Source organism: Aquarana catesbeiana, linkage group LG07, assembly GCF_042186555.1.
Source record: "Aquarana catesbeiana isolate 2022-GZ linkage group LG07, ASM4218655v1, whole genome shotgun sequence".
Taxonomy (NCBI): Eukaryota; Metazoa; Chordata; class Amphibia; order Anura; family Ranidae; genus Aquarana; species Aquarana catesbeiana.
This window is the reverse complement of record NC_133330.1, coordinates 194,475,961-194,503,456: the sequence shown is the minus strand read 5'-3', so window position 1 is coordinate 194,503,456 and position 27,496 is coordinate 194,475,961. Positions and strand designations below refer to the sequence as shown.

At 42.9% G+C, this 27,496-nt stretch overlaps 1 protein-coding gene across 1 annotated transcript in view; it reads right to left on the bottom strand.

Annotated features, from left to right (window-relative positions):
• Window positions 1–6,086: 6,086 nt before the first annotated feature.
• Window positions 6,087–27,496, bottom strand: part of KIF14 (kinesin family member 14) — a 162,775-nt gene continuing 141,365 nt past the window's right edge. Inside the window, exons 26-30 of the mRNA XM_073592947.1 lie at window positions 26,075–26,233; window positions 18,744–18,866; window positions 15,399–15,473; window positions 12,320–12,443; window positions 6,087–7,796 (exon numbers count right to left, since the gene is read on the bottom strand). Coding sequence (XP_073449048.1) covers window positions 7,552–7,796; window positions 12,320–12,443; window positions 15,399–15,473; window positions 18,744–18,866; window positions 26,075–26,233 — 726 coding nt within the window. The 3' untranslated portion in view covers window positions 6,087–7,551. The remainder of the gene's footprint in view (window positions 7,797–12,319; window positions 12,444–15,398; window positions 15,474–18,743; window positions 18,867–26,074; window positions 26,234–27,496) is intronic.

The window sequence follows — 27,496 nt, the reverse complement described above, 5'->3', positions numbered from 1 at the left end:
GTGAAACTTACTTAGATAGACAAGGGCATAGCAAGGACAGATAATGGATGGGGTGTCTCAGCCAATAGGCATGAGTTTCTTTAAGCTGGGGGTGACGCTTGAGGAGCATACAGTGGGATAGCTGTGGAAGAGCTCAGGGGATCCAGTGACGACCTGGAATCTGGAAGTCTAGTGAGAGACTGGGAACTCAGTGAATGAAGATCTACAGTGGGATACAGTGAGATAAGTAAAGGACTGTTCTGTGTTACCAAGAGTTAAGTACAACTACCGTTAGTGACTGTTGCAAGATTAGTTGCCATAGGAGACAGCGGTCCTACCTATACAGAAGTGTTATCCGGCTGGAGGCCTTCAACTGTATAGCTGTCTACCTATAGAAGTCTCGGAATCTACCAATTACCATTGCATCTACTCAAGGGAGTTCTGGCCCTAACCCTCTCTCCCCCAGTTCTGTTAAGAGACAATAAATTTCTTGTATGCATTCAAAAAGTGACTGGCACCCATTATTCTTCTTGCATTACACCCACCATGCCTGGTAACCCACTCTACAAGAAAGGATGTCAGTTCTCCCTAACCCATAAAGTCACCATTAGGCCTCTTGGGCCCCGGTACCTTGCTACAGGTAAAGTAAAAGTTTTTTTTGCTTATTTTATGAGACTTTTGCATCACATAGTAACTGGATTTGGTACTTGTTTAACCACTTCAATACCAGGCACTTAGACACCTTCCCTCCCAGACCAATTTTCAGCTTTCAGCGCTGTCGCAATTTGAATGACAATTGCGCGGTCATGCTACACTGTACCCAAACAAATTTTTTATCATTTTGTTCCCACAAATAGAGCTATCTTTTGATCACCTCTGCGGTTTTTATTTTTTGCGCAACGCGAGTGAGGAAAAGTCGATCAACGGCTCTTCCTATTGACAGCGTGATCAGCTGTGATTGGACACGGCTGATCATGTGGTAAAGAGCCTCCGCCGGAGGCTCTTTACCAAGATCGGTGTAGCGGTGTGTCAGGCTGACACACCGCTCCACCAATCGCCGCGATGCGCGGGCGCACGGCGGCATGTTATCCTGCTGGACGTCATATGACGCCCAGTCAGGATAACGGAACCACTTCCCGGACGTCAATCCGCTATAGTGGTTAAACTGCCATACAGAAAACTTTTTCATTTTTGGTTCTGGGTTCATTACCACTTTAAACCTAAATGCAGGACAAACCGAGTGGGTGAATCTCCTTAACCAATTCAGCCGCAGAAGATGATTTTCCCCCTTAATGATCAGGCCATTTTTTGCCATATGGCACAGCGTCGCTTTAACTGACAATTGTGCGGTTGTGTGACACTGTACCCAACCAAAATTGACATCCTAAACCCCCCCAACAAATAGAGCTTTCTTTTGGTGGTATTTGATCACCTCTGCAGAAACAAAAAAAAAAAAAAAAAAAAAAAAAAAAAAAGGAACTACAATTTTGGGAAAAAAAAAAAACATTTTTATACTTTTTTTTTCTATGATAAATATCGAAAAAAGTTAAAAAAAATTCTTCATCAGTCTAGGCCGATTTTATATTCTTCTCCATATTTTTGGTAAAAAAAAAAAAAAAAAAAATGTAAAAAAATCGTAATAAGCGTATATTGATTGGTTTGTGCAAAAGCTATAGTGTCTACAAAATAGGGAATAGATTTATGGCATTTTTATTCTCTCTCTATCTATATTTTTTTTTTTACAAGTAATGACAACGATCTGCAATTTTTTGCGGGACTGCGACATTGCGGCGGACAGATCGGACATTTTTGGGACCATTGACATATATACATCGATCAGTGCTATAAAAATGCACCGATTACTGTGTAAATGTCACTGGTAGGGAAGGGGTTAACACTAGGGGGTGATCGAAGGGTTAAATGTGTTCCCTCATGTGTGTTTCTAACTTATGGGGATGGGCCTAGACTAGAGAAGACAGATCACTGTTCCTAACTACTAGGAACAGACGATCTGTCTCTCTTATCCTGTCAGAATGCGCGTGCCTGCTATAGCCGTTTAAAGGGCCGACATACAGCTACAGCGATTTGCGGGAACGAGCCAACCTGCCGCAGTATAACGACGCCGGTTGGTCGGCAAGTGGTTGTAAACCCTTACAAACCACTTTTTTCCACAGGTAAGCCTATAAGGTGGCTTACCTGTAGGTACCCTGGCTATCTACTAAACTTGCATTGTTTAGGAGCTATCCACTGTATCAGCATGTGCTCGTTCGTGCCGTTGCTTCAGCTGATGTGCCGTGACCGGCGGCGCTCGTGGGCGGGAGTGATATCATCGCAGCTTCAGGTAAGCACAGCGCCGGAGCCCGCGAACCCGGAAGTAACTTTCCAGAGATATGTCGCCAGTCACAGCGGTGTACTGGGAACGCTACACCAGCTTCGATCTAAGGTAATCATTTCAGAATGAGCTAATATGCGATGCATACTAGTTCATTATGCCTTTGTCTTGCAGGGTTTTTTTTTTTTTTGGGGGGGGGGGGGGATGGGTTAAACAGGGGCACAGACAGCAATAAAAACTGACAAGGGCTCTAATCCCTCTCCAATATGTCCAAAACTAAAAAAAGAAATTTTGCCTTACGTTATATTTTAAGCTAATACTTCATGATCAGTTACAGCAGAGTTTTTTTTTTTCCTTATGAGATAAAGGTTGTACACAAAAGCTGATCATTTTAAGAACCCGTCAGTATTAAATTGTGTGTCTCATCCCTGTACCTGAAAGAGCTCTTCTTTTTTAGGCTTTTTCTTTTAAGAATTGGTAACCTGCACTATAATAAATGTTGTTACCTTCCTATTTTTTGTACTGTTCATAATTGTAATGTTTACCCTAAAGGTTCTCAGCACATACATGGGTGCTCTAGCTAACTGAGTGTTGCATTCAAGCACTTTACACTGACCCAATTTGGAGGGAGGAATAGCCACTATAATGGGGAGTTGAAGTTTTGCCCAGACTGGAACGGAGTTTTAGAAGTAAACTCAGTATAAATTCGGAAATGCTGGATAGCTAGCATTCTGCATACATATTATCTTTACTGATGTTGCAGCTGTCCCCTGCTGGCTTCGAGACCGGAGAACTGAGCAATTACATGACCGCTGATCTCTCAGTTCTTGGTTAGCTCAGTGCTGTGACCAAAAAAATCTTTGGCAAAACTTAAAACAACAAAAAACACATACACGTGTGTTGGGATGCAATAAGGAGTGAACAGCACTGCAGTGCACATGCAATATTTTTTTTAACAGTCAGCCTCAAGGCAAGGTATTGCTTTAGGATCGGATCTAAACTGGCCGCGGATCGCACAGCAACGCTGTCTGTCCCTGTTCTCCATTTCAGGGATGAATCAGGGCAGAATCTTTGCCTGAATTCAGCCCTGAAATGGAGGTAAAGATGCACAGCGTTTCTGTGCAGTGCGCTCCGCAGGCGCCCTGGAGACATGTGAACCGGCTCCATAGAGAGACGGTCACATTCTCCTGCTATGCAAAATGGATGCGGGGAAACAGGCATCCAATTTGCATAGGTGTGAACACAGCCTTAATTGGTAAGGTGCCCTGGAGTGACATTAGAAATATATAGCACAGCAGCTCCCAAACGCACATTTTAGCAAGTACTGTCAGGAACCAGAGCACCTGGTGGTGGCACTGTGGCCCTTAGACCAGAAAGGTGTAGTTTCACTGTCCACCAACAGGTGTCTCCCAGAATTCTGCAGGTCCCAGGAATTAGTCTGCCCCAGATGCTGGCTGCTGGAAGGGTATACAGCAACTCCTCTAGATTTCCACAGTACTTTAGTATTTTGCGTGGTATGCTAAACATCTTGATCTTAATGCTCTTGCCCTAATTCTTTTTTTTTGTACCTGCTATCCCGATTTTGCTGCTTTGTAGTAGTTCCCCCTGTATCTCCTCTCTCTGGCCCCCTTCTTGACCCATCTCACCCACTGTTCCTTGCACCTCCTGCCTGACTGTCTCTCCCCTTGCTTGTATATAGTATATCATAGCTCCTTTGTTAATTATGTCGTATTTTTAGTAGGTGTCATTTGTCTTGCGTTTCGCTATTGCTTGTATACGGTTTGTGGTGATGGATGGGTTTTTGTCATGTTAATAAACAAGTGTTTTCAGGAGGGATCAGAGATGTTGGTCTACATCTTTCAGCATGGGTCGCATAAAAATAAAAACCTAAACTAATCTAAGAAATGTGAACTTGACTCGGTAAAAGGTGCGATTCTAAGTGGCCTGCTATTCAGAGATTTGACATAAAACACTGATGTCACTCCATTTATAGAATATACATCCATACAGCTTCAATTATTATATAGACGCAGAATTGTTTCCATAAAATGAAATTCTATTCAGTAATTAATTTAACATGATGAATTAGGTCAGAAGCACACTATGAACCTCCATGTTATGCAGACCATACTGGGGATTAAACTGACAGCTGTGTGATTTAACAGACCAGTGCGCAAAGCAGAAAGCTGTTTTTACAGCAATTTGTTCTGTAAAGATTGTATTAGCAGATGTCTATAATATTGTCCAGAGCATACAGTGAAAGGCACTTCAAACACACAATGATTACATATCTCAAGACTAGGGAAATACAGATAGAATTATTGAGAAAACATAATTTAGGGTTTCGAACATACAGCTAATATTCCATGGGAATTCACAATGGATGATTATGGGTTATAAGGCCATAGACAGAATCCAAATTAAGTTTTCAATACAATTTTTTTTTTTTTTTTTTTTTTTTAAATAAGAGGACCAAACAAATTCCCTTCCAGGAAAAAAAAAAAAAACCAAAAAAAAAAAAAAAACAAAAACAAAAAAAAAAAAAACACGTACTACTGATTGATCTATTTCTATAAATTCTTGGCATGCCACAATATACAAGAACAGTGTATTTTTTGTAAAGGCATCCTTTAACTTCAGTCATGTTACTGCACCTAGGCTAACAGGTTCAATCTACAAAAATGTCAGTCTGCAGCAGGCGGGAGAAAGCATATCCTCGAGTCCTTCCTTGCCCCAGTGATCAGATTTAACAGACCACATTAGTGATCATGTCAATAGTGTAATCTTGCCGGCAACAGAATTAGTAAAGAGACAACTAGTTAGCTAATATGGTTATGCTACTCACTGGCTGAAATGCTGCAGAATCTCACTCAGGAAGGGAGCAGTAATGAAGCAACAACTTGTTGGTTTGGCGAGGAGCAACATTGTAGTAGCAGGGTGTTTGGCTTGCTGCAGATTCTGTTTCACAAGGCGGTCTGTAAAGATGCCAGGTTGGCGCTCTTACGCTGCCCTGTATTGGGCCTTTTTGCATCTCAGCAGAAATTGGCCACATACCTTTTTATCTCTAAGTGGACCATTGCTCATGCCTGGAAGACTCCATCATTTGCCCTGATGGTTAATGAGCAGATGTCCAGTAACCCAAAGGGCTCCCATTCCATGTTCTTTAAAGTTTGGGAACCTTGGATCAGTTATTCCTTCCCATCTCTGCCTCCGACTTGCTATGGTCATTTATAACTGTTACCTGTGATGATCCCGAGTCCGTGGTACCCTCTTACCCCTTGGTCCATCTTCTCTCCCCTCTTCCTTTCCCACTCTTAGTTTTCTATTTCTCTTCCTAGACGACATATTTTTGGGGACTTCTGCCCTTTGGAGGACAGCCTGGCAACGTTTGGGATATTTTCTCTAATTTCCTTAGTTTTGGTTAGAATCCTGTTTTGACAATCCATAAATGCTTACATGTGCCTTCTTTCATATGTGAATCTTTAGCTCAGCCCCTGCTTGGGAAAAATGCGAGCCTGTTATGTTTTCTCTCAAAACTACAATAAACGTATTGAAACAGAAAACACTACCTAGCATTTCTGGCTGTGGCCATCTTAAGGGCAGATGAGTCATGTAACATTTACTTCCTGGAATCCATCTGCCCTTAGCTCAGTCATGCAGGAAGAAGGGTGTGCTCAACAGAAAACGCCTCCTGACATCATTTCCATAGGCCTGGAAACCAGAAAGTAACTGAAGAAATGTAAAAAAAAAAAAGTTCAAACACAAGTAAATATGATATACTTTCCTTCTATTTACTAATGCTAGCAGCAGAGGGATTAAAAATAAACTTACACTGCTTAGGAAAGACATAAGACGACTCTTAGCTTGGTATTCCTGTTGTAGACAGAATCAAAAAGCTGCACACATTGATGTTTCAGTATTTATTTTGTGTTATTGCGTCATAAATATAGAACACTGGAACCTGAGAATTTGCACCTTTATTCCTGTGCCCATAGCTCTTTGAGCAAGTTGGTGCTTTGCTCATGCAGGGATTAGGAACAGATTCACTCTAAGGGTTACCCCATTCCACCTCCATTCAGTTCAGTTGAGAGTGAAAAAAAAAAAAAAAAAAATACCAGGTATGGAGAAGCATAAGACTCATCCTACTGTATCCTCTTCGGCAGCTCTGCTGCTTGGCCACACAAGGAACCAGTGCTGTCGCAAAGAGAGTCCTGAGCCCTTTGTAAGCCAAAAGTCATGTCACTGGGCTTTTCTCACTCCCAGCAGCCAAATATGGTGGTTGGGGGGTAAAAGGCTGTCATTAAAACATTAATGTGGTTGTTAAGCCACTCTCAGCACTGCCTCCTATTGTAGTGTCCCCCTCTGCGTGTGATTTATAAAAAGAAATGCTGCAAATACCTTTTCACTGCCGAGATTACAATCACATGATCAGCCAGCTTTCTCCTCTGAGAGATTCAGTGGAGGAGGCTGAGTTTCCCCTGCTGATGTCAGTCTGAAGGGGAGGAGGAGAGGAGAGAGCTGGCTGGTCATGTGATCGCAATCTCGGCTCTTAAATTAGGTATTTACAGCATTTATATTTATAAATCATTCACAGAGGGGGACACTGCAATAGGAGGCAGCTCTGATGGCGTATACAGGTTAGTGTTATGAGAGAAGCAGGAAGGGGGAGGGGTGGCTCACAGACAGAGAGGGGGGGGGACACAGGAGCAGAGAGGAGAGCAGATAGCAGGCTGTTGATGACAGAGGTACGTAAACTGACCACAGTGTCAGGGTTTAGCAGCCATGATACACTGTGGTCAGTTTACAGAGGGGTGGGGAGAAACTGGCAGGATCAGCCAGGTTTTTTAGATGTTACAGAGGGCCAAATGACACAGGACAAGCACTGCGTCATATAACATGCTTTAAAGGAGAAGGATCCTTTTTTTTTCTTTTTTTTTTTTTTTTTCGAGGTTAACAAACACTTTAACATAAACCTGTTGCCTAGCCTGAATAAAGCATTGCTCAAGTGCCATATATACACAACAAAAATGCATTTTAAATTCCAATTTGAGCACTGGTCACGTTTTCTTTCCTAATCTCATATTTATACAAATATAATTACCAAAGAAGAAAAAATATACATTTATACAAAGACATATACAAGTGATATCCAAAAATCTATTACTATCTATACAGTTTTTTTTAAGCATGCAGTGCAATTTTTTTAAAGCATTGGGCTAATACACCATGTAGAATGATGCTTACACCCACTGTATGGCGCTGGGTGAGAATGCAGAGTTGTGCTGTGAATCCTGTGGCCGGGCGTAGTTGGCTCTGTTGGAGTCCCTCTTCTGAATGGCACATACAAGAGTCTCTGATAAGTTTCTAAACTCTGCCAAACCAAATATGTGCTGTGACCATGGCAGATAGATCTTGTTCAATATAGAGGCAGAAGAGTGAATGTCGTTAAGCGATGTGTGTATATGGGAAATATCTGTGTCTATACCTGCAATGTAGAAATAGAAAAACACTTATCAAAAAAACACTAAACTTATAACGCCATCCACAACAAGCCCCCAGCTACATCACTAACCGAGTCCAAACAAACCAACCAAATCGTTCTTTGTCCCTCCCAAGATCTCCTGCTCTCTAGCTCCCTCATCACCTCCTCCAATGCTTGCCTCTGCACTCCAGGACTTCTCCCGAGTCACTCCCATCTTATGGAACTCCCTACCCCAGTCTGTTGAACTATCTCCTACTCTGTCCACTTTTCGGTGATCCCTGAAATCTGTTCTCTTTAGGGAAGCCTATCCTGTCCCCAACTAACAACTGTACTTTTTATTTTCGCCATCAGCTCATCCCCTACAGTTATTACCTTTTTTGTACCACTTTACCCTCCCCTTTAGATAGTAAGCTCTAACGAGCAGGGCCCTCTGATTCCTCCTGTATAGAATTGTATTGTAACTATACCGTCTGCCCTCATGTTGTAAAGTGCTGCACAAACTGTTGGCGCTATATACATCCTGAATAATAAGTTGTACATACCCATGATCATGTGCATAGCTACATAACCCACAAAAAATTATTACACCGATCTGTTAGCTATACAGTACACGTGAAAGATGAGCGTAATGTAAATCCTATTGATATTAAAAATATATATGTACATAGAGGTTATGCAGGTTTGCCAAGTACATATGTGGGCCTCCAACTTTGTAGCGATAGGCAACGATTGTACTTCACACAATACAAGTCTGAGTCTGCAGGCTCACTGGGGTTGATTTACTAAAAGCAAATACACTTTGCAAAGTGCACTTGCTCCAGAACTTTGTAAATAAGTAAAGCTTCACTTTGACAAGAATACCTAATCACGTGCAAGAAAAGTTAAAAAAAAAAAAAAAAAAAAAAAAAAAAAACAGCAATTTTGCTTGCACATGATTGGATGACGGAAGTCAGCAGAGCTTCTGCTCATTTACTAAGCGCTGGACAGTCTACTTGCCTTTAGTGAATCAATCCCACTGTGTGGTTGAGATCTTATTTCAGCAGTTATTATTGTATGTAAACTCAGACAATGAACTTTTCCTATTTCCTCCTTTTAGGTCTGTTAAACATACCATTAAAAGACCTTTGGTTTTGTTCTGTTCTATAAAAGGCACAAATACCCATTAATAACATCAGATGTTCAGAGGTGTCTTTTGTCCTGTGCACACTTCCTATCTCAAGGAGTCTTCCCAGCATTTCTCACATATGAAAGTGACCAAGACACTTTATAGACTACCAATATCATTTCTACATGAAAGCCAGAAGCCAGCTGAACAAACTTGTAGCAGTTACTGCAACCATAAGTTTGTTTACATCTCAATACTGCTACACAGTAATACTTGGGGTGGTGGTAGTGAAGGGGTTTAAAGAAACCTGTACCAAGGCGGATATGGAGGCTTCCATTGCAACCTTTCCTCTGAAAGTACCAGTTGCTTTGGTTATGTCTGGCTTTAGCACATTCTGGGTCACTGGCTCAAGATAAGCATGTAAATGAGGAAAGCCAGAGCTTATATGCATAGTTCCAGGTCAGACAATACTGAAGACATTGGATCAGTATGACAGAGAGGAAACCGGTATATTCACAAAAAAAGGGGGGATATGATGGGGGCTCAAAGGGGTGCCCATCAAAGAGGCCCCATAGAAGGGACAAACAATGGTATGTCTTATTACACATTGATTGGAAATTTAATTTAAACAGTAAGCAAAAAAACCACCACACCTTCCCTGCAAATCAATTAAAACAAGTAGGGCAACGTTGTCAAATACTTAAAGAAATTGTAAAGTCAGAAGGTTTTTCATCTTTATGCATAGAATGCGTTAAGATAAAAAAAACCTTCTGACTTTACAATTTCTTTAACGCATTATATGCGTAAAGATAAAAAGCCTTCTGTGTACAGCAGCCCCCTCAGTCCCCCTAACACTTACATGAGGTCCCTCTCTGTTCAGCAATGTCCACAAGTGTCTCAGCTGTCCGAGATTCTCCCTCCTGATTGGCTGAGACACAGCAGCGGTGCCATTGGCTGCTGCTGCCGCCAAAGTCAGCTAGCCAATCAGGGGAGAGGAGGGGCAGGGCCGGTTGGTGCTCTGTGTCTGAATGGACACAGGGAGCTATGACTCTGCTCAGGTGTCCCCATAGCAAGCGTCTTGCTGCGGGGGCACTGAACAGGAGGGAGGGGCCAGGAGCACCGAAGAGGGACCTGAGAAGAGGAGGATCCAGGCTGCTCTGTGCAAATCCACTGCAACAGTGTAGGTAAGTATAACATATTTGTTATTTTTCTTAGGGAAAAAAAATGAGACTTTACAATCACTTCAAAATCACTGCCCGGGCTCACATGCACACTTCCGTTCACACACTGTTGTAGGTAGCGGGGGTTGGTAATGAACTGTCAGCGGCTAATACAGTTCCGTATAGGAAGCTAAATGTATAGATGAGAGTACTGGGCTAAAGGCTCTGATAAGTCACAGCTCAATTGCAGATGGAGAGTTCTCTACTATAGTGGTTAATATCCACAACAGTGGCATAACACAGACCCAAAATAAAGCCACAAGTTTTCTTCTCTCAGCTCAGCAGTCGTGTCTGGCTTTGGTATGTTCTTGGTCACTGGCTCCAGATAAGCATGTAAATGAGGAAAGCCAGAGCTTATATGCATAGTTTCAGGTCAGGCAGTATTGAAGACATTGGATCAGTATGACAGACAGGAAACCGGTATATTCAGCAAGGTCGGCAATGGCACTTTTTATACTCTTTTAGTAGGGTTTCTTGGGGAAACAGGCGAGTAAAGGTGGACTTGTGTTTGTCTGCCACGAGTCACTAGCTCAGTTTACAAAAACATAACACAAGCCATTTTTGTTACTTTGCATTATTTGCCATGTATTGTTTTTATGAATGAAATGTATTTTTTTTTTATTCACTAAAGGCATTACTGCACAGATCAGCATAATTGTATCAGTTTTGGTGGGGTGTGACTATAAAAGTTTATTCAGAAACAAATCAATCATAGAACTCCTTAAAATACTGCTTGCTGTGGTTCTAAAAAAGAGAAGAGCCACCTGAGGGGTGTCAAATTAAGACTTTGAGACAGAATAATTAATTATAAGAATATAAGACTGTAAACTGTAAATGTCCAAATCATGCAACAATAAATCATAAAATTCCATACCCAACTAACATTTCTGTCTGTGAACTGAAGAGTTTTAGGGGAAAGTTATGATATAAAAGAAGTAGTAGTTAAAAACTCCAACATCTTAAAAGAGAATTCTAGGTTTCTTGGCACTGTAAACAAGTCCTTTCGGCAAGCTTGTAACAAATTATTTGCATGCTATGTACATTAAACGGTGTTGTGCTATGGTGGCAGTACCAGAGACTCCCACCTTTACTGCTGCATATAGAGAGCACCTATAACGCATCTCTGCTATTTTGGAGAAGTGTTCTATTTTTTCAACTCCCTACCATTTCAAATTTTTTCAAAGCTTCCTCCGATAGGCAGATGACCTTAGAGAAAGCCTTGTATTCATTGAAAAAAAAAATACAAGGCTTCTTCTAAATGGTGGAGATGAAGTACAAGCGACTGCACCCAGCAGCAGAAAGGAAGTAGTCGCAGTACAAGCGACTACATCCAGCACCGTTTACTGTATGTAGCACAAGCTACTACAGCACATTAGAGACTAAGAAACGACCAGTCCATTCTTGCATGCAAATAATTGGTTTGTTTCAAGCTGGTAAATCAAATTAAAATGACAAGAAACCTGAAATTCTTTTTTAATGGACTGACCCCTATTTTTAACAAAGAAGCCAGCAAGGTATCAAATAACACTTTAACCTCCCTGGCGGTATGATTATTTCAGATTTTTGCTTCTCAAAGCGGTACAATTATTTTGCATAGAAATTTGGCGTTTTATTTTGTAGGCTTGTAATTCTTAGCAATAACACACTTTAATCTGTCCACCAAGAGTCTAGTAGATATCCCGGGTATGATGGAGTTTGAAACACAAATCATAAATTATAATATAATAAATTATAAAAAATAATATAATAATAATAATAAAATAAATTTCCCCACAATCGCTCAATTCTGCAAGTGTTCCAATTTACTATCGCTGTTTTCTAGCTGGTCTAAAACCACTTTTGACATAAAGGGACACTTTTTGGTTGCTATGGACAATCTCCAGTTTCCAGGCAGAAAGAACAGTTTATATCATAAAACTGCATGCAGGGCACTGGACAAAGAACTGGGGACAAAAGGGATGTGAAATAATTTCATACAGTAATGTAATCTGTAAGATTACAGTGTACTGTATGTGTTATGAATTTTCACTGGTGCTGAAAATTTTACCCCGAGCCACACTCGGGGAAAACCGTCAGTGAGGCTACCAAATGTATAGAAACAGCACATACCCTGACTGTTTCAGCATCGCCAGAAATGATAAATGTGTTTACATACAAGTTACAAATGCATATTAAAATATTATATACTGAGGCATGATTACCTTTTAGTAGAGAAGTGAAGGTAGGTCGTAGCAAATCCAAACATGATTTCAAATTGCGCAGCGCTGAATTTAGGGAGGTGCGAACACTGCAAGCTGAATTCTTCAGTACCAGGTCCATGTTTACCTTGAAAAAATAAAAAAAAAAAAGATTGAAAAATTGAATTCGAAATGACTAGGAAGGTCAGAAAAACAACCTGAGGACAACAAAAAAATATGTTATTCTAAGATATTTAATGGACCTTGTGTGTTACTTTAGTAGTGGTGGAACCCTGAAACACAGTTCTCTAACAAAAAAAGGTATATCCTGCCTTCAACTCTTCTTACTCCAAGCCAGATATGTAATGTGCCAGATTTTACTTCAAGCAACAGAGAAGTTGCTGGTAGGTTTACTTATACAATTTGACAATGCAATATCATTTTGCAGCTCTAAATGTCAAGGACAAGGGTCCTTCTGTTGCTTACAATGAATGAATGCCAAGTAGGACACCTAAAGCCGCGTACACATGAGCGGAAAGTCCGACAGAATAAGTCAGTCGTGTGTATGCCTCATCTGACTTTTTTTTTTCGAAAATTCTGACGGACCTAGAAATGGAACATGTTCTAAATATTTCTGACGGAACCAATTCCTATCGGGAAAACTGCTTGTCTGTATGCTGTTCCGACGGACCAAAAACGACGGATGCTCTGAAGCAAGTACGAGACGGAAGCTACTGACTACTGGCTATTGAACTTCCTTTTTCTAGTCCTGTCCTACGTCACCTCGTTATGGACGGTCGGACTTTGGTGTGACAGTGTGTATGCAAGGCCGCTTGAGCGGAATTCCGTCAGAGTTCCGTCGGAGAAACCTTCGGAGTTTATTCCGACGGCAAAGCTGGTCGTGTGTACAGGGCATTAGTGTTCTTATACATAGAAGTGTGATTGCTGGGTCTGTGTTTTGTGTGCAGCTCAAAATGATATGCCTTGTTTGCCAAGCCAAATCTGTAGAAAACCTGTTTTATGCACAGGATAATATGCAGCATATCAAATGTAGGCAACTGGGCACAATAAGATGTACAATGCTTTCTATTGTAAAGCCTGGTACGCACCAATAGGTTTTTTTCGTTCGACCCAGTTAAAAAACTGACAGCCTGATGTTAGTACAGCGATCTCTCCCACTGAGCTGTTGTGTTCCGACGGGGGACCCCCCGTCAGAACACTCTGGTCAGCTGCTGGTTTTCCACACGGCCGGCTTCTGTAGGACCGGTTGACATACACTAGGCATTACTCCTATCTCATCAGAAAGTGGTAGATATAAATGTACGTGTGTATACACACACACACACACACACACACACACACACACCCAAAGTCCCAATGAGGACTTTAGTTTCCAAGAAGGTTTTAACTCATTTTTAAGCCCTGGTCCACATTGATGCGACTTTAAAATTGTGCTACTTCACTTGAGTGATTTCAGATGCTACTTGGCTGACATCTGTGCCACTTCATGCACAGATGTCTATGCAAGTCGCACCTGAAATTGCAAAAAAAAAAAATAGTGCAGGAACATTTTTTTCAAATCGGTGCGGCACCGCAAAGTTGGAGTGGCACTAATTTGAACGTTTCCATTGCCAACAATAGGGTGCGACTTATCATGCGATTTGAAACTGTCAAATTGCATGACAAGTCACACCGGGGTCAACTGAGGCGTAGGCGAAGTTCCCATAAAAAAAAAAAAAAAAAAAAAAAGAAATGCACATGTTTTTGCAGATAAAATTGTGCAGATAAAATTGTGCATTTATTTTTATTTTTTTCTCTAAAGCCTGCAAAGCATTGCACCTGCAATCAGTGGATCATGGACGCAGTGTCTGGCTCCTATAAACTCTCCCTCCAGCTTTGTGCCCATACCTCTATATGGGCTTTCAGTTACAAAGCTGGAGGAATAATGAAGAGACTACAAAAGGCGCTCATGAGCATCCTCAAAGTCCATTGAGTATTAAAAGCCATCTGCGGCGAATGACGCATCTGTTGCGGACGGAACCCCATACAGCCATACAGATTACAAAATGTGACAGTGGGTGCAGGGAGAGGATCCTACAACTGCTGTCATGGGGTGGGGAGGATGTGCTGCATAGTTACACTCTAAAAACAGGTGTACCATGTAACATGTTACTTTAGGTTAACTTATCCTTTAAAGTAGTAATTCGCTCAAGATGGCCGCTGTCAGAAATGCTAGTGGATGTTTTTCAAAGTGATTACTCAACAAAATAAAGCATAGATACATGGATGGATGAGTTTGATTTGAATATTAAAAATGAATCAAATAGTGTTTTTGGTGCTCAGATGCATTGAAGATGCACTTTAAGGCAATAATGTAACAAACCCATTGCATGCTATTTATAAGTTTATGTACCCAGTAAAGCCCTATAGGGGGCCTCTTACATCCTTCTCCTGTCACGCTTTATCTCCATTGGAGTTGCACCAGGGCTTGTCCTCCAGTTTGTGCTTTACAGAGGTTCCCTCAACACTAGTAAATATATGTATTACAATCAATATCTATTAATCTAGGCTTTTTTTTTATATTGAGCGTTGTTGTTTGTCATCCCCCTCTCAGAGTTGGCTTACCTGTAAACCTCACACAAAACATAATCAAGTAATCACATTAATGTAGATTGACCCGCTAAATTAAATTATGTGTGAAGATGCAATGGTTTGAAGAGAAAATGTGCCAATAAAGAGGCTACATTCACACCCAAGCATCATGTGTTCAAGCTTTTTTTGCAGCAGAATTACACATTTTTTGCAGCTTCTGTCAGACTTTTTCAGCTAAAAGGTGTTGTGTGGCTTAAAAAGGGGTGGATAGCTGCTGTTTGAAAGCACTTGAAAAAACGCTTGAAAAATCTCATGTCGCATTTTGCAGGTGTTTTCAATGAAGTCTTTGGGGACAAAAACACTTGATTCTGCCTGAAAAGTAGCTCATGTACTTTGCTACAAGCGACAGGACGCTCAGATGTGAAGGGTTATTGAAAACATTAGGTTTTTGCTTGTGGAGCTTCTAGCGATCAAAAAAAAAAAAAAAAAAAGTACTGTGAACTGTTTATACCTTTTTACAGTCTTCCATTGAGTTATGGAGGAAGCCAGCTAACTTGAATGATGTGTTCTTCATCTCCTCGAGTACCTGGTGATATCACAAGACAATCAGTTACTAAAATGACTACATATCACTAAACATAGTGACCAGAATTTTTCTTCCACTGATGTATCTGAAGCACGTCTCTTCCCCGTATCATAGCCCTAAACACTAACAGTTGCTCCATGCAGCCATTCGTATTCAGAGAAGTGTTAGTGTCTGGCATTTCTTAAATCACGCACCATTTTACATTCAGGATTATAGTCATAGTTGAAAACTGGAAAGGTTTTGCCCCCCCCCCCCCATGGCAGGTTTCTGGAGGTTTGTGCTCAAGCAGGATAACATTGAGCTAAATAGTTCCATGCTGGCCACTAGATGGAGATGACCATCTCTACTGTACATTACATGTACATAGGATGCACCAAGATTTATGTTACAAACTGACAGCTGAGAGATGATGAGCTTTTAAAAGAAAATCTGTAATGTACTTTTAAGTTGTTATTGGGTACACTGCATTAATACAGTATTTTCTCTATAGAGTCTTTCATTAAATGTAAACTTTTCCTTTCCTGGAGTTAACGCCCTCTATGGTTTTGTAAACCGTTTAGGAAAAAGTCATTGTAAATATCTTTCAAAAACAAATCAATATTGTTTTGAGGAGTTGTCCCTGGGCCCTTATCCATTTCCTGTCCAGCGGCATACCCATACGTTGCTGGACCTTTGGCAGTTGTACCAGGGTGATGCCGGCGGTCGGCTTCCTTGTGATAGCAATTGGAGGGGCTTACTAGCCATTTGATTGCTATAACAAGCAGTGGGATGTTTCTCTCTCCCCCCCATCTTCCGCGGCTCTCTTAGGACATCTAATTCCACCGGGAGACCCAAGCGACCGGCTGACACATCTCCACCAGCTGGCCGGACAGCCAAGCAAAGCCGGGTTCAGCTTTGATCGGCTGTTCATAACCGTTAGTCTGGAAGCGATGACATGACATCACTTCCAGTTTACTCAAAAACCATCTGCTTCAGTTTTGAAACTTCTAAAGCAGTCAGTCAGTCAAAAACACAGATTTTGAAGTTTTGAATGCTTTTAAGTGCAGAGGAGGGATTTGGGGTCGTATAGACCCCAGATCTCTCCATTAAGAGTACCTGTATGCCTATTGCAGTCACAAAAATATTAACATTCCTTGTGACAGCAATAAAAGTAGTGCCCCCGTCCTGCCACACAGAGGTAAACGTGCGTGTCGGTCCCGCATGCACACATCAATCGTCCCACACGTGAGGCATCAACGTGAACGTCAGATGATGCGCTGTAATTCTAGCACCAGACTTCCTCTGTAAAGCTAAAGTGGTAACGGCTTTTAAAAAGAGTCACCAATGGATAGTAAAATTTACATAGTTGGTTGCCGTTGCACAGGTGTGCGCAATTTGAAAGCATGACATGTTTGGTGTCAATTTATTCCGTGTAACATCATCTTTTATATTTTACAAAAAAATTGGTTCTGTATTGTGTTATTTTTCATCAAAATTGAAAAAAAAGTGTATTTTTTCCCCAAAATAATTGCGTTTGAAAAACCACTGTGCGACATAAAAAAATTGCAAAACCTACCAATTTATTCTCTAGGGCCTCGGCTTTAACAACTTAAAGAGCAAGTAAACCCTGATGGGTTTTACTATCTCTGTCTTTCCCTGCAAAGTAAAAGCATAATGGGCTAGTAACGCATCGTATACTAGCCCATTATGTGGCACTTACCTGCAATCGAAACCCACGCTGTCCCCACTGGTGGAAGCATCCATCTTCTGCTCTCTTCCTTCCAGGGCTGCAGACACCGGCTCTGTGACTGTCCGGAGCCACGTGACGTCACTCCCGCGCGGGAGGCGCCAGTCACGGCACATACGAGTGTTGAAACGGCACAGAGGTCCACTTCTTCACAGCGCATGCGCCGATGACATAATCGGCGCACTAGAAGGTAAACATCTCCTAAATGGCACACGTTTAGGAGATATTTCCATTACCGATAGGTAAGCCTCTAGGCTTACCTATGGGTAAAAAGTGACGCAGGAGGGTTTACAACCACTTTAAGGACCTGAAGGATTTGCCCCCTTAATGACCAGGTAATTTTTTACGATACGGCACTGCGTCGCTTTAACTGACAATTGCGCGGTCGTGTGATGCTGTACCCAAACAAAATTTATGTCCCTTTTTTCCCACAAATAGAGCTTTTTTTTTTTTTAGGTGGTATTTTATCAGCTCTGCATTTGTTTTTTTTTGCGCTATATAAACAAACAAAAAAAAAAAAAATTAAAAAAAACAACAATTTTGGAAAAAAAAAAAAAAAAAACACTTCTACTTTTTGCTAGAATAAATATCCTAAATAAATAAATAAAAAAAAAGTAAAAATAACAAAATTTCCTAATCAGTTTAAGCCGACATGCATTCTGCTTTTTTTTTTTTAACCAAAAAATATTGAAATAAGCGTATATTGATTGCTTTGCGCTAAAGTTATAGCGTCTACAAAATAGGGTCCAGATTTATGGCATTTTTTTTATTACTAGTAATGACAGTGATGAGCGATTTTTAGCAGGACTGCGACATTGCGGCGGACAGATCGGACACTTTTTTTTTTACAGCGATCAGTGCTAAAAATAGCAACAAATTACTGTATAAATGTCACTGGCAGGGAAGGGGCTAACACTAGGTGGCGATCAAGAGGTTAAGTATTGCCTTGGGAGGGGTTTCTAACTGTGAGTGGAGTGTAGTGACTGGAGGAGGAGACAGATCGCTGTTTCTCATCACTAGGACAGCAGATCTGTCTATCCTCACCTGACAGAACGGGGATCTGTCTGTTTACATTGACAGATCCCCGTTCTGTCTCTCTCAGGAGTGGACATCGCGGCCTGCGGCCAAGCCCATTGGCTCCAGCGTCGAGCTTGCGCCCCCTAGTGGTCTTAAAGCAGCCGACGTACAAAGACGGCAATTCGCCCAGGACAGCCAACCTGCCGCAGTACAGCTGCCGTGGCTGGTCCTTCAGCGATTTATATATATATTATATAAATATGTTTAGGGGTTCTAACTAATTTTCTAGTAAAAAATACTGATTTTTTTTTTTTTCATGTAAGCAAAAGTTCCAGAAAAGGCCCAGACTAGAGGTGGTTAAACGGTGTGGGGTCCATAGGCTGGTGCCTACTATGAATATTTAGTAATCTGGCACTAAAAACAAAGTTTGTCTATATTCATTAAGTTGCATTGTCTAAAAGGTTCCCAAAATGTGCACTAGTGTTCTTTTGGTGGGTTTTTACGTCCCAGAAATTAACGCAATTTACCTCATCATGAACAGGGCACCTCCGGATTTCAGTTTGAATTAAATCAGCAGTAGTTATTCCATTTTCAATTAGGTTTTTTAATCCGACACAAAACCCAAGGTTAAGTGCATCAATGAAGGATTTCTAGAAGAAAATAACGTGTTACAGATGCATACAAAAAGGAAGCTACAAATAACTGCCAAGCTCACTATTTAAAGGCTATAAAAAATAGGATTTTATATTACAGCTTACCTTTAAAATCCTTTTCTTTCGACGGACATCACGGGACACAGAGCCACAGTAATTACTGATGGGTTATAGGGTATCACTAGGTATTGGACACTGGTCACACCCTAATCAGGAAGTTCAACCCCCTATATAACCCCTCCCCTTCCAGGGATACCTCAGTTTTGTAGCAAAGCAGTATAGGTGTATTAGAAGAGGGGCGGGACCTCAGTGTCCCGTGATGTACATCAAAAGAAAAGGATTTTACAGGTAAGCTGTTATAAAAAATCCTATTTTCTTTCTCGTACATCACGGGACACAGAGCCTCAGTAATTACTGATGGGACGTCCCAGAGCAATGCTATTTGAGGGGAGGGGACCACACAACGTAGGGTGTAATCAGACCTGAGGACCTCGTACTGCTGCCTGCAGCACACTACGCCCAAAGGCGATATCCTCATGCCTTCCCACATCCACCTGATAAAATTTGGTGAATGTATGGACCGAAGACCAGGTTGCGGCCTTGCAGATTTGAGCCATAGAGGCCCGGTGATGCACCGCCCAAGAGGCACTAATCGCCCTTGTGGAGTGTGCCCTGATTTGAAAAGGTGGAATTTTTTGTTTCAAACCGTAAGCCTGAATAATCATTTGTCAAATCCATTTAGAAAGGGTAGACTTTGACGCTGCCTGCCCTCTATTGGGACCTTCTGGTAGTATGAACAAAACATCCGTTTTGCGAACTTGAGCAGTTGCTTCCAGATAGGCCTTGACTGCCCTTACTACATCCAAAGAATGTAGTGACCTTTCTTCCTTGGAACAGGGATCTGGAAAAAAGGAAGGCAGAACAATATCTTGGTTTAGATGGAAATCTGAAACCACCTTTGGTAGAAAGCTAGGATGAGGGCGCAATACCACTCTATCCTTATGCATGATCAAATAAGGCTCTTTACAGGAAAGGGCTGCTAGTTCTGATACTCTTCTAGCAAAAGAAATGGCTACCAGGAAAATTAACTTTCTTGTCAACAAGACCAAGGGAATCTGACGTATAGGTTCAAAAGGCTGTTTCTGTAAAACTGACAGAACCAAATTAAAGTCCCAGGGGTTTAGGGGTGCCTTAACCGGAGTATTAAGACGTGTGTCCCCCCTGCATAAAGCTTCGGACCAAAGAATGTGAAGCAAGTGGCCGTTGAAATAATACTGATAAGGCCGAAACCTGGCCCTTGATGGTACTCAAGGCCAACTTCATCTCTAATCCTATTTGTAGAAAGTCAAGAATTCTACCTATGACATATTTTCTGGCATGTCAACCCCTGGCTTCACACCAGGATACATACGTCTTCCAAACTCTATGATAAATCACTCTGGAAGCTGGCTTCCTTGCATTGATTAAGGTAGAGATCACAGGACCTGAAAGCCCACGACTCTTTAGAACGTGGGTTTCAATAGCCAAACTGTCAAATTTAGCGTTTGTAAGGCAGGATGGAACACTGGACCTTGAGATAACAGGTCGGGACGTGACGGTAGGGTCCACGGGGAACCCACTGTCATTCTTACTATCTCTGCATACCAAGTTCTTCTGGGCCACGCTGGGGCTACCAGAAGTACTGACTTCTTCTCCTGCTGGATCCTGCAAAGGAGCCGTGGTAGTAGCATAATAGGAGGAAACGCATAAATCAGTGAGAACTGATGCCACGGAATCACCAACGCATCCGTCCTGCATGCAAGAGGATCCCTTGTTCTTGCCACAAACTTGTCGACCTTTTTGTTGACCCTGGATGCAAAGAGATCTACATCTGGTACCCCCCATCTTTGGCATATGGCCCAAAAGACATCGGGGTGAAGAGACCATTCCCCCCGGGACTAACCGCTGGCGACTCAAATAGTCCGCCTGCCAGTTCTCTATCCCTGGAATGAAAACTGCTGATATGCATGGCACATGCTTTTCTGCCCAGACTAAAATCTGGTTCACTTCTCTGAGCTGCACGACTCCTGGTGCCTCCTTGATGATTGATATAAGCCACTGCTGTGGCATTGTCGGACTGGATTCTGACAGGGCAACCCTGTAGCCTGAGAGTCCAGGCCCTTAGGGCTAGATACGCTGCACGGATCTCCAGTATGTTGATGGGTAAGGTCTTCTCGATTTCGGACCATTCCCCCTGGACCGCAGACTGTTCCAGAACTGCTCCCCAACCCGAAAGACTGGCATCCGTTTTTACCACTGTCCAGGTAACCGGTAAAAAGGATTTCCCTTTCTGCAGGCTTTCGGGTATTAACCACCAACTGAGGCTCTGACGCACTGTAGGAGACAGGTGCATCGGAAAATCTAATGCCTGTACCTTCTTGTTCCAAGCAGACAGGATACTGTGTTGCAGCAGTCTTGAATGAAACTGAGCATTGGGAACTGCTTCCAATGAAGCCACCATCTTTTCTAGCAGCCTCATACAAAGACGGACAGAAGGACCCTTTTTGGTCCTGACTACCTGAATCGGCTCTCTTAAGGCACTGATCTTTGCCTGAGGTAAAAATACCTTCTCTTGGCTTGATCTATGGCCAGGCCCAAATACTCTAGTCTTCTTACTGGTTTTAAGAAAGACTTTTCTAGGTTGAGAATCCAACCTAGGTATTCCAAGTAGTTGACTGTGGTCACCAAGTTCCGGCTTAAGCAGGCTACCGACCGGTCTATCAAGAGCAGGTCGTCTAGGTATGCTATGACAGTTATACCTTGGGCCCTTAATCTGGCCAGAGGAGGAGCCAAGATCTTTGTAAACACCCGAGGTGCAGTGGCTAGCCTGAAATGCAGGGCTACAAACTGAAAATGGCGTTTTTCTATTTCGAAACGCAAGTACTTTTGATGAGCAGGGAAAATGGGTACATGCAGGTACGCATCCTTGATGTCTATTGACGCCAGAAATTCTCCTCCTTGTAGGATGGAGACTACTGACCGAATTGATTCCATGCGAAAAGATCGAATCTTTAGGAATCGGTTTAGATCCTTTAGATCCAGGATGGGTTTGACATCTCCATTTGGTTTTTGAACCGTGAAAAGGTTGGAATAAAATCCCGATCCCTGTTCTTCCGTGGGAACCACCACGATGACCTGTTGCGACAATAGTCGCTCCAATGCTAGAAGGAGCGACTGCTTTTTCTCTGGATCTCTGGGGACATTTGATCTGAGGAAACGAGGAGAGGGGAATTCTTGGAGCTCCAGTTTGTAACCTAGAGTTACCGTGGAGAAATCCTGGAAATCCTCCTGCCAGAGCTTTGAGAACTGTAGCAGTCTTCCCCCCACCCGAGCAAGCAGGGGCGCTCCTTCATTAAGAGGCTTTAGCGTCTTGTCTAGTAGGCTTCTTCCCCCAGGACTTCTTTTGTCCCTGGGGTCGACTCTGAAATTTATTTCTTGAGCCTGACGGAGGAGGCCGTCGCGACTGCCTGGAGGCTGATGCTCCTGGCACTGGGGAAAGAGCCCGTTTAAAAGAGGGACGCTTACTCCTTTTCTTAACAGGTAAGAGTGCTTTTCCCACTAGAGATCTTTTGGATATAGTTGTCCAAATCCTCACCAAACAGCCTAGCACCACGAAATGGAAATCCAGCCAGAAGCTTCTTACATGGTGCTTTGGCTGACCAATTTTTTAACCATAAGATTCTGCGCACATGCACCAACCCAAGCGAAAGGCAAGAGGTTTGGATGATAGAATCTCTGATAGCGTCAACAGCAAAACATAAGGCCGCTGAAAGGTTGGCCAACCCCCGGGCCTGCTGTTCAGGTAGAACTTTGAGGACCTGTTTAACATGGTCTCTCAAGTATTGACAGACCCCGATTGCTGCTACTGCAGGTTGAGCTACTGAACCTGCTAAAGGAAAAAATATTTTTTAACAGGGATTCCATCTTTTATCAGTTGGATCCCTGAGCATCTGAGCATTGTCGACAGGACAAGTCAGACTTTTATTTACGGAGGAAATGGCGGCGTCAACTGCTGGTATACCCCACATTTTTCGAAACTTTTCTCCCATAGGATAAAGTGTTGAAAACTTTTTAGGCGGAAAAAAACGTTTATCTGGGTTATCCCACTCAGAATAAATGAGCTTTTCTAGTAAATTATGAACAGGAAAAGCATGTGTTTGAAGAGGCTTCATTGAAACCCAAAGAAGAGGAGGGTTCTTTAACTGACTCAGATACGGGCAACTTAAATGTGGAACGGACCAATCCAGCAAGGATCTGTACTAACACCTTCTCATCCTGAGAAGCTGAAGAGGGTCCCCTTCCACTTGATTCCTCAGAAGAGGAATCATCAGTCCCATCCCGATCCTCTGAAAGGGATTCCTCTCCTTTTTCCCCAGAGTTCCTCTGCTTGAGGGTCCTGGGTAACAGAGGGAGACGTAGTGCGTTTTCTTCCACTGAGTGAAGACGCAATTAAGGCCATTAGTCTTTCCTCTAGTCCATAAATGGTTGAGGAAAAAAACCCCTGCGTAATGTATACAGGGGCTGAAGTGCCAGAAGCAGATGCAGCCCCTGACCCCGACGGCTCACCCTGTCCAGCCATCCCAGATACTTCGGGGGGGGGGGGGGGGGAGGTGCTGCAGAAGGGGGCTCAGACCCCGAGGTAGATCCCCTAGAGCCTCTGGTTTTTGGGGTATTCGTACCTCTTCTACCCATAGTGCAAAGCAACAAGGTGGAGGTATCACACAAATGAAACACTGACTGCTGAGCGATGTAGTACAGCAACTGCCGCTGCTACCAATGCCCAGTCTAGTGTTTCTAAGTAAATGCTGCCTGGGAGAATGCCTGCGTCCCACCTTACATGCGACCGTCAGCTCTGTGTCCCTCCATAGGCTGTGTGCACCTGAAAAGTGTGCTCTTTACAGCCTGTGCAGCCGGCGATGTGGGCGTCTAAGCACGCCGGACGTCGCGCTAATGCTCTGCCCCCCCCCTCCTCCGACCACCCCTCCCGCCTCCCCCCCTCGTTTTTTTCAAAAACGTGCGCTTTCCCACGTGAGCCGATCCTCCAGGACAAGCATGGAGGGGAGGCTGGGGTGGAGGAGGACAGGAGAGGGGCTGGCAGATGAGGAACTTGCCGATAGTAATGGCGGCGGTAGCGCAATATACTACCGCTTTTCAGGCCACCCCGGCCCCCCTAAACCTCGGGGGGAATACCCCTGAGGAAAGAGCCCCCCATCCCATCCTACCTGGAGCTCCGCTTGAGGAGCTGTACAGCGTGGACACTGAGACAGACAGATCAAGCAGGAGAAGGTATGTGCTCTTGGCAGCCCCCGGTGGCGACAATAGGCATAGCATACATTTACTTAAAGGAGAAACCTACTAGAATTAAAAAAATTCTGAGGAATCTCCCTTACCTTATCCATCTGCAGGGTTCTGATTATACAGACCCAATCTTCACCTCTCACGGTGGGCTCCGTTTGGAAAACCTTCAGAGACATGGGCCCCCTAGAAAAGGAGGATCCGCAGTTCTGGGCCCATAAAGCACCCCGCCAGGGATATGGCTAGAAAAACCAAATACTGGATCCCGGGGTCCAGCTCTCTAAAAAGAGAAGCGTTACAGGTAAGACCTCGTTTCTTCGGACACGAGGCCCGGGTACCATCCAATTCAGCCTAGAAAGGACACTTTGAAATGGATCCGGTTCGCATGGCTTGCCCCAGTATAGGATACTCCCTTTGGAGCTCAGCACAGCACATCTTTACACGTGACCAACACCTAAGACACTGGCGAAAAAACTGAGGTATCCCCAATAAGGGAAGGGGTTATATAGGGGGTTGAACTTCCTGTCTAGGGTGTGGCCAGTGTCTAATCACCTTGCGATACCCATATAACCTATCAGTAATTACTGAGGCTCTTGTGTCCCGTGATGTACGAGAAAGAAATTGACTTTTTTTTTTGTTTTAGAAAAACAGCCTATGCAGTCAAGGGGCTCCAGTAGGCATTAAAAACTATGCAGCTTTATAAAATGTTCATTAGTTTTATTTTCATACCTGTAGGCCATTTGTGCCCGCTTGGAAGCCTAGCTCAAAAAACCCCAGTTAGCAATACCCACGTTCTGCCTTGCTGCTAGTTGGTTTTAACTCCTTCAATGCTGGGAGTGAGCGTTCAAAAAAGTTTTCACATGATAACAAGGCAAGACATGAAGGAGTTTTTCAGGCTTTCAGGGGGGGCCCATACGGCTTACAGGTATGACAATAAAAGTAATAAACATTCTACAAAGCTGCAGAGTGTTTTAAAGTGGTTCTAAAGGCATAACATTTTTTACCTTCATGCATTCTCTGCATGAAGGTAAAAAATGTACCAGTGGTAGGTAACGCACCCCCCCCCCTCCTCCCTTTATACTTACCCGAGTTCTAGCTCAATCCAGTGCTGTACCCATTTGCAGTGGCACTGGTTTCTCTTTCTCTCCTCACAAAACGCAGGAGGCAGCAGTAGGAGGCATTGGCTCCTTTCTGCTGTCACAAATCCTGTGAGGAGGGAGCAGAGGGCAGGACTGAGCCACACTTTGCATGTCAATGGACACATGAGAGCAAGCGGCTTGCCAAGGGGGGTACTCGACAGGGAGATGGAGCCAGGAGTGCCAGTGGGGCACCCGAGAACAGGAGGATAAAGGCTGCTCTGTGCAAAACCATTGCAGAGAGTAGACAAATATTACAAGTTTGTTATTTTAATAAAAAAAACATTAAATACAAATCAAGCATTTACAATTACTTCAATGCTGGAGTTTTAAATTAACAGTGCACTGTAAAATACTATTAGCTTATGAGTGGAATTTCCAAGGTTTGTAATATCAGAGAAGTTTGAGAAGTTTTTGGGGCTAAGTAGCATATAGACAAACCCATTTCTTGTTGAAAATTAAATTTTTGCAAGTTATTTTTGTAAATGAAAAAAAAAAAAAAAAACACATTACTATTTGTTTTTCCATTGCATCATTTTTTTTCAATCCTTATCTTGTATAAGGTATACCTATGGGCATGCAATTTATAGATTGTACTGAGGTTCTCGATATACAACCAACTGTTCAATAAAAACCTGAAAGAGGTTCTAACCTTTCTCCACCCTATCCAAAAGGGTTGGCTGGAGTTGCATACATTAAAAGAAAAGGTTGCAGCAGATATTTCATGATTTCTACCTGAAGAATAGGTGTGTCTGTACATTCCTCTTTTGGAAGATGTAACGGAGTAACAGTTAGTGCAGCTAGGTATCCAATGTCTTGCAGGATTTGTTCCACTGTATGATCGGCTTTAGCCTTTGCTTCTTTAACCATTGCAGATATATCAGAGGAGCAACCCTAAGGAGAATTAAAAGTAGACAGCAAACAGTAAAAAGAAAATGTAAGTCAACCCTAAAATAAAAAAAAAGTTATATACATCAATTGTGCAGTACTTTTTAAATAAAATGACCCACACTTTTATTTTCATGCACGTGAACTGAAAAAACCTGGCAATCGTGAGAGTTCCTATATCCTCTGCAGCTTCCTCCTCATGTCGGTCGATGCTATCCATGGGTTCGTGTGGTAGCATTGAGACCTATGCACAGCCTGTGATATAACATGCTGACATGCCCCCAGTCCAGTCCGCCTGGTTTTGATTGACAGCAGCTCTTGTACAGGGACTTGCTGTTAAGGCCCGATTCACACCTCAGCGTTTTGTAGCTTGAAGCTCAAACGCTGGAGGAGAAAAAAAATCAATTCTCTATGGAGATGGTTCACATCTCCACTCCATGTCACCTGAAGCTCAAAAAAGTTTGAGTTTTTCTTGTAGCTCAGTTTGGGCAGATTTGGGCGGTTTTCTGCTTTTTACATTGGCGACCTTTTTACCTGTACAAAATCGCTTAAAAATCGTGGCAAAAATCGCAATAAAACACGCAACTTTCCACCTGCAAATTATATGCTCAGGTGTGAATGCAGCCTAAGACCCCTTTCACACTAGGGTGGTTTGCAGGCGGTATTGCGCTAAAAATACCGCCTGCAAACCGCCCCTAAACAGCCTCCGCTGTTTGTTCAGTGTGAAAGCCCGAGGGCTTTCACACTGAAGCGGTGCGGTGGCAGGACGGTGAAAAAAGTCCTGCAAACCACTTCTTTGGAGCGGTGAAGAAGCGGTGTATTCACTGCTCCTAAACCGCTCCTGTCCATTGAAATCAATGGGACAGCGCGGCTATAGCTGTACTGTACGAGTGATTTTAACCCTTTTTATACAGCTGCAAGAACGACGGTACAGCAGCGCTAAAAATAGCACTGTTGTACCGCCGACGCCCCCACCGCCCCAGTGTGAAAGGGGCCTTAGTGCTACATTTGGAAGGTGCTGAGAATGCTGCAACCCTCACCTCTCATAGGCAGTGAATTCAGTAATATATAGTGGTCACGCAGCTACTTCACACAAGTGTATTCAGGACCGCCTGTGTGAAGACCAAAGAGGGGGAAGGGACAGACAGCGCCAATGCTCTGGTGTAGTATGTTAACGGAACTGGGTTTCCTTTTCATGGGGCCGCATATATGCGTACCTCCCTCTGTGCTGGGAGCATGCCGTGTGGTCTCACCAAGGGTCCCGGGCCC